Source organism: Cloeon dipterum, chromosome 4 (assembly GCF_949628265.1).
Source record: "Cloeon dipterum chromosome 4, ieCloDipt1.1, whole genome shotgun sequence".
Lineage (NCBI taxonomy): Eukaryota > Metazoa > Arthropoda > Insecta > Ephemeroptera > Baetidae > Cloeon > Cloeon dipterum.
Window position 1 is genome coordinate 18653705 of NC_088789.1, and position 13531 is coordinate 18667235.

A 13531-nucleotide genomic window follows, 5' to 3' on the forward strand; every position below is an offset into this window, starting at 1 on the left:
GTCCTTATAAAACATTAATGGCAACTGACGACGAAGATTGATTAATTTGCTGATTGCGAGCAGGAGTAATTTACAAATGCGTGAGAAAAGAATCAGGAAATCAAAACGAGCTGTGATTTCCATGAGAAACAAAGCATTCCGATTCGGCTGCCGCAGCTCGCTCCACTTGTTGCCCCCAGGGATTGCGCGCGGGGAGAATAAATAAAGTAAGGTGCTACGCGGCGAAATCAGCAACTCCCCTCAGTCACTTCAGCAGCGCGGTTAATTGTGCGGCCACGCTCGGCGTAAACAGAAATTGATTGGCTGACTTTTGAGTGCGGCAAACAGAGGAATCCTTTTTGCTCTGTCCGACGCAACTCTACTTTTTCTCCCTTTATCGCGGCCTAGCTCATGGAACATTCATGATGAAGAAGTGTCAGGGTGGCGAAAAAGAATTGCCGAGATCCATTAGCTGGGTGCGCCGGCAGATTGGGTGCGGCTGCATTTCCATTCCGTGTCAATAAAAATTTCCATCCGACTCGAGCGCAAGCGAAAACAAACGGCCTGGAGGCAACTTTTCCTCGCTGCATTTTAACGTTTTATTGAAATCCTTGCCCGTTTTATAAGTCCAAAAACGAAGGAAAATCCGACAGAAGCGCTCAGTCACACTGTAGTAGAAAAACACATTTAAATCGAAAAATGAAACTCACGTAAGTACAGGTGGGTAGGGAGCAAATATAAATGAACACGAGAAGTCCAGCGACGAATTTTTCTCTGTGTTGACCCAAAGCACGTGGATACTCGTCGCACAAGGCTGTGATCATGGCCTCCAAACCTCCAAACGTGCTGTCCAACCCTTAGATTTCATCACAAAAATTTAGGATAATTTATTTGTTTTCTTTGGGTTACTTACCCAAGGTTATGAGCATGATGAAGAATATTATCGACCAAAATACTGAGCCAGACATCGTGGCGATGGCTTCTGGGTACACAATGAAAACTAAGCCAGGACCTATGAGGAGAAACAAATGTTAAAATATGCAACCTGCGCGACACAGAAGTAAAAATAAGTCATCAAAGATTTTTCGAATTGTAAATATCATTTTACCTCTTGTCAAACTAAAATGAATTGTAAAACATGTAAATTTTTCCCACCTTCTAGGCCGACGTCCTCGATGTGCTTGTTCTGGACATGGGCCATGTAGCCTAGCACAGAGAAGATGACAAATCCCGCGAGAAAGCTGGTGAGACAGTTGACACTGCTCGTCAGGATGGCGTCTCTGCGAAAAGCGAGCAAAGGAGCCAATTAAGTTCTGCGAAGCGGAAAAGAAAAGTTGAGAGATGAAAGCAACACAGCGAAACACAGTCCGTGATCGCAGTTAGTTTAAATAAGGCGGCCTGCTGTGTAACGAACGATGGCGTCGGAAAGTTGCCTTTTTCCCCCCGCTGCCGTAACCACACACGAGCGGCATTTATCATCCCTCCACTCTTCATACAAACTTGCTTTTCCACCAACTTTCTTGCAATTAGTTTTGCCCTTGCCACTTCATCCAGAAAGGGGGCACCGAACAAATGCCTCTTTGAATTTAGATTTAGACAAGACTTAAAAGGAAAAGCAAATATGTATTTTTGTTTTTTATGCGCGAGTGAAGAAATGTGAGTGAAACATTTTGTGAAGAAAAATGAATAAGAGAAGTGAACGTTGATACCCTTATTATTTATTTTTTTTTCTTGTCTGAGATGTTGAACACTTCAAGTGTTTGGTGAAGTTTTCATTTTCCATAAACTGATTAATCTCAAATAAATTAATAGCGTGAACTCAGTTCTGTCAAACCAGATTAATGCTATACAAATCAAATTTTATTTCAAACCAAGTAAAGAAAATATTCAAAAAAATTCTAGATCCCATTTTCCTCCTGTTTAGCAGTAACTCTTTCTCAAAAACCACTTTGAAGGGCCACAATGAAAAGCGCCGCTCCACGCGAGAGTGCACGCACCCTCGCTCTTTTTTATTCGAGGGTTGGTCAATATTGCCCCATCTAGGGTGTGCGTGCTGGAAGCAGTGATATCGAGCATAATGCCCGAGTGTGACATCAAGTGGTCTAGACTCAAAACAACTCTCGCTCGACCCAACTTTGCGGCAGCACAACACACGCGCTAAATAAAAGGGGCACGCGAGGCAGACGCAAATTTACCTGTAGCAGTTGTTGTGGAATTTGTTGTAGCTAGAAAGGGCGAGGAGGGTACCAAAACCGGGTCCCAGCGAGAAGAAAATTTGCGATGCAGCGTCGATCCACACCTGAAACAAAAGTTTCAAGAGAACATTTGTTTCATTTCTACATATTGTACGATAATAACTCGATTGAATGAATAAATAATACTTATTATTTTAGGTCTTTTTATCTAGACATAGTTAACATCGAAAAATTGTTAAGAGTAGCACTAAATAGACGAAAATAGAATATCTCTTCCTGTTTTAATAAAATTATAAATATTAGAAAACTCACTTTTTCTTTACCTTTTTTAAATACACACATATGAAATATTTTTTCATACCTGTGTGACTAAGGATTTTCAAAAATGAAATGATATTTTTGTACCTAAAACAAAAATTATGCTTTTGCAGCTTTGGAAGTTGTTAGATGGTTTAAAAAGAGGTTTAAATTGCTTAAAACTGCATGCATCGTACCCACTTGATCGTCCCATGACGATTGGAGGCTCGAAAAATCAGTCGACCATCTAAAAATTCGCTGTCTTTGTCGTATTTAATATTTAAATCATTTCCTGCCCTATTTTAAATGATGGCAGACCGTTTGCGACACAAGATGTATCTACTATTAATTTAAATATTCTGTGAGCTGTTTTGTTAATAAAAAAAACTTAGAGAAATCAGGAAAATCAGGATAGTGCAAACATATCTATGCTTCATAATGCTCATACAGATTTTCATTTAATTGATTTTTTGACATGCAATTATTTTAATTGGCAGTGTGCTTCAATCCAGTAAAATTCGAGCAAACACCAAGAAAAAGACAAACTCAGGGGGTGCAGTTTTTACCTTGGAGTTGTAGAGTTTGTGCCACTGCGGGGTGAGGTAGTACCTGATGCCATCGGCGGCACCTGGCAGCGTGACGCCCCTGCCCAGAAGGATGAAGAGCACTATGTAGGGCATTAGGGCTGTGAACCAGACGACCTGCCAATCAAGACGAGACCGTTTTATTTTAGTTAGAGCCATGCATAACCGGCATCACGGCTCGTTTCCCACAAAGCTTGTGTTTCGCTTTTCGACCGCCCACTCAGCCCTATCGGTCTTTCATCAACTCGAGCCGCTTTGTGCAATACCGACTGTAATGGGCCAAGCGACAGCTGATTAATGAACGCACCACGCTTTGTGTTTTCCGCAAATTGTCAAACAAAACTAGCGATAGCACCACCATAGCGTTAAAAGGGTGTCTGAATTATTTTTCGCCCATGAGCCATTACCTTTCCGGTGCTGCGAACTCCTTTCCACAGGGAGAAATAAACAAGGATGAAAACTGCCAAGACGCAGACCGCAAGGGAAAGTTTGATCGGCCCCATGTGGTCCAGCCCGTCGGAAAGATGTTGCTCCAAAACGCTCCGCCTTCGCACATGACACAAAAATTGTCAAAAGTTTCAAACACATAAATACTATACTAAGTTTAAAAATTGTTTTAAATTTAATATTAAATTATATTTATTGTGGGTTTATACTATGGAAATTTTTTAAATAAAACATTTTATACAATTTGTTAAATTTTATCGGTTGGTTTTAATACAAATTATTTTAGCGTAGTAATAGTATGAAATTAAATGGACCAAAAATTAAAACCAGAACATTACTTAGAAAATAAAAATATTTGATATAAATTATTAGTGAATGAGAGATGAGTAGTATAAGTAATAAATTTTAGCTTAGTGTTCTGATATTTTGAACTGTCCAGATTAGGATAACTTTCAATTAATTCTAATTCAGATGGAATAAGAGATCATGAAACTGGACACGTTTTATAAGCGCAATGAAGTCGCGAAGAAATTTGTATTAGTAGTATGTCGAATGTCTTTTATATAATGTATGTGTGTCTTACCAACTTCAGTGGTCGAAATTTTTTAGCGATTTACAAAGGAGTTTGATAAAATGACCAATAATTCTGCAAGAATTTTTCTGGCCTCTTAATTTAGTTTTTAAAAAACTCTAAATATCATGGCAGCTGTAGAAATATATTATCTTTTCATGAAATTGATTAAAAACTACTGACAGTTTTTCATATTTCCGAAAAGTTAGTGCTATTCATTGATCATGCTTTAAAACATTACAGTCAAAATAATATTATCGTTGAAATCACACGAAAAAACACCAAAAACATTTTTATGCATAGGAATCTAATTATTCGAAAAAAGAATCGATTAATAAATTATTAAGAAAAAAAGAGATGCATTTATTCATAATCAGGTCAAAAATTGGAATAGTTATTTCAACTCAAAAACAAGCTATGAAAGATTTTGCCAGCCAATGTATTTCAAAAGAAGTTTTTTTTAAACATTTTCCCTCGTAGATAAGAAATTCACCGCCAACTACCATCCTAGTTGTTTCTAGTGCATTGCGCGGGTACAAATTTTCAACCCAAACCCGCACCGAACCCGCTTATTTCGTAACGCACCCAAACCACACCCATGTCTTTTTTCAAAATTTGAACCCGCACCAAACCGCACTACGCCAACCTAGCGCCAACCCGCACCCGCAATCCGCCATATTGGATTTGCAAAATCAGGACCCGTACCCGCGGGTTTGGTGCGGGTTTTGCGGGTCAGTTTATCTTTAAAATGTGTAGTAATGAAATCAAGACCACGGAAAATTAAATTTCAGATTTTGCCAAATTTTACGTTAAATTAAACACGGCTTGAAGGCAAGTAGAGGGGTCACTTTGGTGCAGGCAGAGGGGTCACTTTTTGGTGTATAGGGGTCACTTTTTGGAGTATAGGGGTCATTTTTTGGTGCAGTGGGGTCATTTTTTAGTGCAGAGAAGTCATTTTTTTGGTGCATAGGGGTCACTTTTTTCAGCAAAATGACCCCTCCCTATGGAAAAAAATGACCCCTCCCTAGGGAAAAAATGACCCCTCCCTAGGGAAAAAAATGACCCCTCCCTATGGAAAAAATGACCCTTCCCTATGGAAAAAAATGACCCCTCCCTATGGAAAAAAATGACCCCTCCCTATGGAAAAAAATGACCCCTCCCTATGGAAAAAAATGACCCCTCCCTATGGAAAAAAATGACCCCTCCCTATGGAAAAAAATGACCCCTCACTATGGAAAAAAATGACCCCTCCCTATGGAAAAAATTGACCCCTCCCTATGGAAAAAAATGACCCCTCCCTATGGAAAAAAATGACCCCTCCCTATGGAAAAAAATGACCCCTCCCTATGGAAAAAAATGACCCCTCACTATGGAAAAAAATGACCCCTCCCTATGGAAAAAATTGACCCCTCCCTATGGAAAAAAATGACCCCTCCCTATGGAAAAAAATGACCCCTCCCTAGGGAAAAAATGACCCCTCCCTAGGGAAAAAAATGACCCCTCCCTATGGAAAAAAATGACCCCTCCCTAGGGAAAAAATTGACCCCTCCCTATGGAAAAAAATGACCCCTCCCTATGGAAAAAAATGACCCCTCCCTATGGAAAAAAATGACCCCTCCCTATGGAAAAAAATGACCCCTCCCTATGGAAAAAAATGACCCCTCACTATGGAAAAAAATGTCATTTTTTGGTGTATAGGGGTCATTTTTTGGTGCAGAGGGGTCATTTTTTGGTGTATTGGGGTCATTTTTTGGTGCAGAGGGGTCATTTTTTGGTGTATTGGGGTCATTTTTTGGTACTAGCAGGAGGGGCCGTTTTTTTCTGTTTTTGGTGCTGGCAGGAGGGTCTGTTGTTGGTGCTATTAGAATTACAAAAAAGTTGCGGGTTTGCTGAGTCAACCCGCACTACGCCAACCCGCACCCGCAATCCGCCATATTGGATTTGCAAAATCTGGACCCGCACCCGCGGGTTTGGTGCGGGTTTTGCGGGTTCAACCTTCAAACCCGCGACCCGCGCAAAGCACTAGTTGTTTCCTTGTATGTGTTAGTTTGATAGAAATTTTGTATCTGAACTAAGTGTAAATTTATAACTTACGTGAAAAACTCTTGTGCCGGGCTGGTGGAGTTGGCGTGCTGGGCCGACACGTTGAGCACAGGGACGCAGTTCTCCGTGTTCCACGAGTTGCCGCAGCTGGTCCACGGCAACTCGGAGCGGAACGAGGCGAACAGGTAGTAGACGGCCCAGCCTATGATGGTGTTGTAGTACATGCCCATGTAGATGTCGATCAGGCAGATGGCGTAGCCCACTCCTGTCAACAGAAAAATCGGCTTGCATTATTGCGAGGCAGTGACTCGCGCTTTTCTTACACAAAAAAATGCTCTGTTTATTATTTTGCGAGATGCGATTTTCCAGCTCGCGGTGCTCGTCCTGACCTCTTTTGCCAAAGCAGATCAATTTCGTATTAATATTTTCGCTGATTTTCCACTCTGGTGGACGCAATTTTAGTGCGGCGCAACAGTTATGAAAATCTGATCACAGCAGCGATGGACGCACACTCTGAGACCACACAGGCTGACGCAGCAGCTCCCGAGTCGCGCCACTGGCCAATACATCCGCCGCCCGGCCATCCAAAAATTATCAACTCCAAAACGGCGTTTGCAGAGAATCAGCGTATTTTCAATATTGACTGCACTGATGCATTACACACGCTACTTGTCGACGCCATGCTGCACTGGTTGCCTAAGTCGATTTTCAGCAGGCGTATAGTGAACTTGCAAAGCTACATTATTTGATGGTTCAGCGACGGTTGGAGGCTCAGAAAATATTTTCGATTGTCTAAAATTCACAGCCATATATTAAACAAATAGGAATCCTGTACACATAAAAAATAAATGAGAGTTGAAAAATCACTAAAATTTAGATTTAAAAATATATGAAAGTAATGATTAAAATGATACTAACAAAATAACAAATAACTCTATTCTGCACAAAATTAACTAAAAATTAACAATATTGTCTGAGCACAGCAATTATTAGAACAGTGAATGCTGATTCAGGATTCCCTACAGCTAATTCCTGTGCATTTTGTTTCAATTTTTCTTTCCAAAACGAATTTTTCAAATTATTTTGATTTTTTAGGGCTTTTACGCAGATTTTTTTCTTTTGCAACCCTTTCAAAAGAAAAAATCTGCGTTTAAGCCCTACAAAATTGAAATAATTTGTTTGATAAATTATTTTTGAAAAGAAAAATTGAAACAAAATTCACTGGAAATGAAAACGACTAAATAAAACATAACTATTTGGTTTGTTTACTGTATATTCAATTCTACTCTTCAGCGACAGATGCTGCTAAAATATTCAGCTACAACCAAATTCATCAGGGCTGGAAATTAAGAAAACTCTGCTTTCTTTAAAAAAAATGAACTGCGCACTCAATTGAGAACCAGTGTTTTGCATTCCGTTTTCCAGCCTGTGAGCACAAGCCTCGTGTTCCGATCTCGGCACGTGTGAGAGCAAAAGAGGGATTGGGACCTTCCTGGAAGAGGTGTTTTGTCGTTGCACCCCCTTGTGTACTATTTGCCGAGCCAGGAGTCGATTGGGGAAAACTACATTAGCCAAATCTGGCGCAGCTTGTCTTGTAGAAAAATGTTCGCAAAGGGCGCCAATAGAGCACGTGCTTCGGATGCATCAGTCAGCGTATTCGCACGCGACGAAACGAGGCTTACAACGATGTCTTTTCTAACAATAAGGGCCAGCACGGATGTTTAAAGGGCCACTTTAAAAATGCTTGTGAAAGAAGTTCGTGGAAATCCGTTTAAGAGTTTTATTTGTGCACAAAACAGATGATAAATGTTTTAACTTGCTACATGCGAGTGAATATTACGTAATATTCCATGAAGATTATCTCGCGTTGTTGATTAAAGTCACGTTAGAGCCCGTTTAAAGTGCGGTGGAGCAGACGGCCGAAATATTAAAATTTTGATGCTCTTTTTAATCAAGCAGCACGCGCCATTAGTCGCCTGAGAGAGGCGGCGAGAAAGTGGCTTTTTTATTTCTGGATCAGCAGCCGCGGCTATAATTACTGTAATAACACGGCCCGTTTCTCTCTTGTTTTACCGAGCTTTGTCTCTCCACCCTCATTTTCATTCTACCTGCATGCAACCGCGAAATTACTTCGCCGAAATTCGCAAGCAGAAATACGGCCCTCTTTGCGATGGCATTTACATTTTGCGTGACATACCAAACCGGGCCTCTCATCCAACAACACCAACAACCGCAATATTGAGACATTTATTTATGTTGGATGTATTAAAAATTACCAGTTTTTCTCAACATGTCTTTTCTTTATTGCAGAATTGAAGATGTTTTTGTTACGACATAAAAATAAATTTAAACCACATATTTTGGAGGCAGCTGACTATTTGAAATTTTTAAATGTATACATTAGAATCAATTGAACTGTCTAATTTTAAATTTATTGACTTCAATCAATTTTGGGCTTTAGCAGAAGATGAAACGGTAGATAGTTTTATTTCATGTTTATACCCAAACTACGTTTTAAGACGACTTTCAGAGTTGTTTTAAAAGCTTAAAATTCCAGCATTATTTTTCTTTAACTAAGTGAAAGCTTAGATTTATAATGAATCGTCCAAATTACGAAGTTAACTCGTAGTAAGAATTGAAATTTTAATATTGAAGGGATTGGAAACTGCTGGATAATTTAATTTTTAAATTTGTAATTTCTCTTAACAAACATTACAATCAATCAAGCAGGACTAGGAAAGATAAACTTTGTTTAATATCCGTGAGGACAAATGTCGCACTGAATTTATTTTAATCGGGAAGTTACGAATGGACAGTCTCGCATCCATTCTTCAACAAACCTGTCAATTGAGAAAACAGCAAAGTTCTAATCAGGCATTTAAAAAGTGATGCACGAGAAAGGTAGCACGTGTATAAGGTAAAGTGATCGGCACTCGTCGCTGCCGGATCAGCAGATAAACTCATTTATGCTGTAAGGTCGGCAATTAAGCTTCGATTCTTGAGTCATAATCCAATCTGTTTGTCGCATGCCCGCCTCTAGCAGCAGGCGACAAACTCAATTAGCATGGCAAGAAGACGCCGGCTCAATCAATCTGGCGAATAAACTGGCTGAGCGAGGGATGGTTTGTCAAAGAGGGGATGCAAGCAGCAGGGTCGCACCAGTTTCGTTTTATTCGCATACAAGGACGGTGAGGACGCCGCGGAGGACGCAGACATATGGATCACCAATTTGTAATCAGAGCACTTTCATTCTCCAATAGCGAGAAAACGCCTTCAAGCCGTAATTAAATTTGGGAATTTCCGGATTTAATATTTATCTGATATTGTTGGTAGATGCCAATGAAGGCAGATGCAATCGAGGATGTCATCATTTTTCTGTTTGAATGAAATATTTGCAGCTCCCTTAGCGTATTACTGCTTTATTTTTGTATTTCCACAGACAACTGCACTACAAGGAAGCTGCATATTTATCTTTAATGTGAAAGATTATTTTCTGATATTTTCAACCAGCATTTAAATTTGTGATTTTTATTTAATTGTGAACATAAATATCGATGATGACTAGCAATCGTGGACCATGAAATCAACTTTGAGGTAACAAAATGATAAAAATGTGATTATTTGAAATTTGTTCAGGAGCAATGACTAAAAAAATACAGTCTGTTTGTAGCTATGATAACAAATATTTTTGCTGCAAACCAAGAATTAAATTCCAGATTGTAGTAATTCGCGTGAAAAAGCTGTATTAACAAAAATTATTCTAAAATAAAATAATAAACTCATTTGGGCTTGCGGTTAAGTGAATGTTTTGTGAGATTTCCGTGACAAACATTATGTTAATGTATTTTTCATCTTGCGTAAGACGAAGCACTTCCAAAATGTTGTTTCCTTAGCGCTCCTTTCCTCTCTTGAAAAGGCTGGTTGGGCAAACAAAAAATAAGCCATTCACAAGGCAGCCAATGTGTCGCTTTCGACGCTTCGTGGCAAACAAAGGCACAAACAGAAATATATGCCGCGGTTTTCGCCTCATCAGGTATGCAGCACGCGCCAAGTGCGTCAACTTTAATTTGCGATTTGAGCCAGGCGCGTGTTTACACATTCAGCGCAGCAATCCGCGGCTCGTTTCGATTCCTCCTCGCAGTTATTTACGCTCGCAGACCCCTTTCGCTTCGTTTGGCCTTATTTTGAGGAATAAAAGACGCGCTTTTCCCCTCTCGCGCGCGCTAGCAACAACTTACTCCAATGTTTGCTGACCGATCGATCGATGATTTTCCAATCAAGAATTTAATTTAATTTGCCCGTGCCGAAGTGCTGGGCGTCGTGCGTTACACTTTTTCCACCCTGTGCCGCGGAATAATCGGCATTTCTGGTCTCTCACGTCCGCTAGGGATGGCCAGATAATAATAACAGCGCAACACACAACTCATTCACGAAGCAAATCTGCCGGGATTTTGCGCCAAATTACTTTTACTCTCACGAGCGCACTGCCGAACTCGGAGGGTATTTATTGGCAGTCCGAGATCGCCAGTAATGATGTTTGTTTTGCCTTCATTGAGCGGCGCTGAGCAAAAGCAATCACGCCGCCTGCTCGGCGATGTATTCACAGACACTTCCGGCTGAATTATTCTCACTCAAGTGGCCGAATAGTCGTACTCTCTATATCTTAATCCCACCGAGTGAGCAAGGCAAAGAGATGACAAGATGAGGAATCTGAACTTCTTACTATCCAAACCTACCGCTGAAAATTATAAAAAAAACTAATCAAATTTTTATACAAATTAAATCTGTGAGCATTAATCATGATTTTATTATTTTTGAGTACACATTATTTGTTGCGTTGCAACCGGGAAAAAACAAGAAAAATTTCTACGGCATCATTTTCCGCACATCGGGACTGGGGATAAACTATGTTTTTAAATATTATACATGTCAAAAATCGTAAAATTTAAATAAAACTATAAGAATTATCATAATGCCTCATTTTCATTTATTCGTATGAATAGCGTTAGGATATTTATATTTTAAGTACACTAAGAGAAATGAAAGAGCTGCTACAATGGTCGCATTTACCCAGTAATTTAAAAATATTTTATACTCTGCTGTCTTAAATATTTATCTGTTTGAATTAAAACACACTTAAATGTGTTACACGACATGCAATATATTTTTTAATATTTAAACGTGCATAAAATTATAAGATTATTAAGGTGAAACCAGAAAAAATGAACACGCAAATAATTTGCTTGTCAATTTGTTTACAAATTAATTAAAAAAATAATCTTTTACCATTTTCAACTACATACCTTAATAAAAGTTGAGAATTTTTTAAACATTTTAAGATCCAATTCATATCGCATTATAAGAATTGAACAAAATCTTCCCTTGGTCTGTTTTTTAAACCATTCCGTGAAATGCATTTATGTGAGAATGCCATTTTCAACATGGGAGGCTCACCCATCAGCAGCAAACAAACTCTTTGTTTTCCTAGCAGCAGAAATGCTGACGATTAAAACGAGCACATTTTCTCCACGTAGAGCTCGCATTACGTCAAAAATTACACAGGGGCACTGCTTGCGGCGTCGAGAAAAGCACTTCTGCAAATTGCACCACTTAGATGATACACGGCGTCGCAAACACGAACAGGCTACCTCGATTAATCTCTGCATTTTAAGCGATTTTTCGCTCTAACAACAACCTTTCTCTCACCCTTAAAATTTGTTCACAGAATGCATAGGAAAATTGATTTTGATCGTTGAAGTTAAACGGACTCTTGGTAAATTATGAAGGAAGCGAGAGAGGTGCTAACCTAATTCATTTTGCCATTTTTGTGTCGCAAAATAATTAATTTGACGGCTATTGCGTTTTACAACGGTGTTTAACAACTGTAATTATTTAGAAAATTTTCTTTGCAAAACAAATATAATATGAATTTTCGTCCAACAGAAATTGTAGGTAAGAAATTTTATTATTAAGAGACTTTCAGTGGCAAACAATGGTGTCGTTTCTGGCTAGAAAAATTCAGTCAATCCAAATTCAGGACATTGTTTGGACGCTTAATAGAGGAAAAACAAAGTAAACAACAAGAACTTAGTGGAACAGGTTTCCCAGTAGCAGCAAAGCCATGTAAAACGTAATTTGCAATATCAAGTAGAGCTCAAAGGTTGTTCAATTAATCTCTCTATTGCAATAATTAATTAATGGACAAGTTTGCTTAAAGTTGGTTTTATGCAACCTGCTCGGCAGGCGTGCATTGCGGCACCTACGCATTGTAGTTTGCAGGGGGCTTTAATAACATTGCCGAATTCTCTGCGTTTGCCAAGAAACCATAATAACCAAACCAACTTCATTTCATTTTCCTCTCAAACAAATCACGTATTTGTTTTTAATCAATGTACAACTGTTTGATTGAATAAATAAAACATTCTTAAAGGCCGAGTTTGTACAACGAGAGATGACTTTCTCCAAATGATAAAGGCACAAAGAAAACTCAAGTTCTCCTTTGTGGAGTTGCACAATCGTTCCGGGGAGCGAGTGAGTGAGTGAGTGAGTGAGTACCTTTGCTTTCCGCGTATATCTTAAGCATCATCTCTTGAATTCCTTCAGCAATTTCTACTCGGCTCCAACAAGTCAACCTCGGCTTTCTTTCCCTTCCTCCGCCACCGCAGCTCCTCCTTTCTTTTTTGTGCTTTCTTCTCAAAGCCGAAGTCTGAGGAGTGTCACGAGAAAGAAGATTCCGTGCCTAACTCACCTCGGAGCCGAGCCCAAAGGCAAATAGATGCAACAGAATCCGACCGTCGTCGAGGGAGGCGGCGCGCAGATAATGCCTCGCTCGGCAAGCAGTGTCGGCGGTGCATGCGACTCGCCAGCAGCAACAGACAAATAATTTTGTGGCAAATAACCGTGCGGTGCGGCTGCAAATGACGCCTAGCCGCGCCGAGATCAAAGCGTCCTAATATTAAACTGGCAACCCTCTTGACACATAAGGGCGGCTTTCGGGGCCGAGTGACCCGTTTACATATATAAAAAGCGAGCCGAGAGATAAATAAATCGGCGGCTGGCCGGCGAAGCTTGCGACAAACACTGACTCTCAGTGAAATGAACACTCGGTATTGACTGACCTTTGAGAGCAGGACAAATACGGCGCCAAATGGTGAGACAGCCGCTGCGGTGGAACTGCCCCAAAGCCAGCTCCATGTAGAAGAGTGGCAACCCGCCGAACACCAGCATCAGGCAGTAGGGGATGAGGAAGGCGCCTGAAATCAAACGATTGTTCTTAGCACACGTCTCGCTAATGAGATGGCTCGGCGATAATGTCGCTTTTTCCCTACTTTGCCCCTGATGGATTGCTCTCGAGTGCATGGAGGAAAAAGGGGTGAGAAACCGACTTTGTCGTGCTCGGCTGGAGTTGAGTTTTA

General features: G+C 40.1%; 1 protein-coding gene across 1 annotated transcript in view; it reads right to left on the reverse strand.

Annotated features, from left to right (window-relative positions):
* SerT (Serotonin transporter) overlaps positions 1 to 13531 on the reverse strand; it is a 36370-nt gene that overhangs the window by 4438 nt on the left and 18401 nt on the right. Inside the window, exons 3-10 of the mRNA XM_065488370.1 lie at positions 13235 to 13369; positions 6168 to 6381; positions 3463 to 3601; positions 3038 to 3172; positions 2175 to 2278; positions 1135 to 1259; positions 893 to 991; positions 690 to 835 (exon numbers count right to left, since the gene is read on the reverse strand). Coding sequence (XP_065344442.1) covers positions 690 to 835; positions 893 to 991; positions 1135 to 1259; positions 2175 to 2278; positions 3038 to 3172; positions 3463 to 3601; positions 6168 to 6381; positions 13235 to 13369 — 1097 coding nt within the window. The remainder of the gene's footprint in view (positions 1 to 689; positions 836 to 892; positions 992 to 1134; positions 1260 to 2174; positions 2279 to 3037; positions 3173 to 3462; positions 3602 to 6167; positions 6382 to 13234; positions 13370 to 13531) is intronic.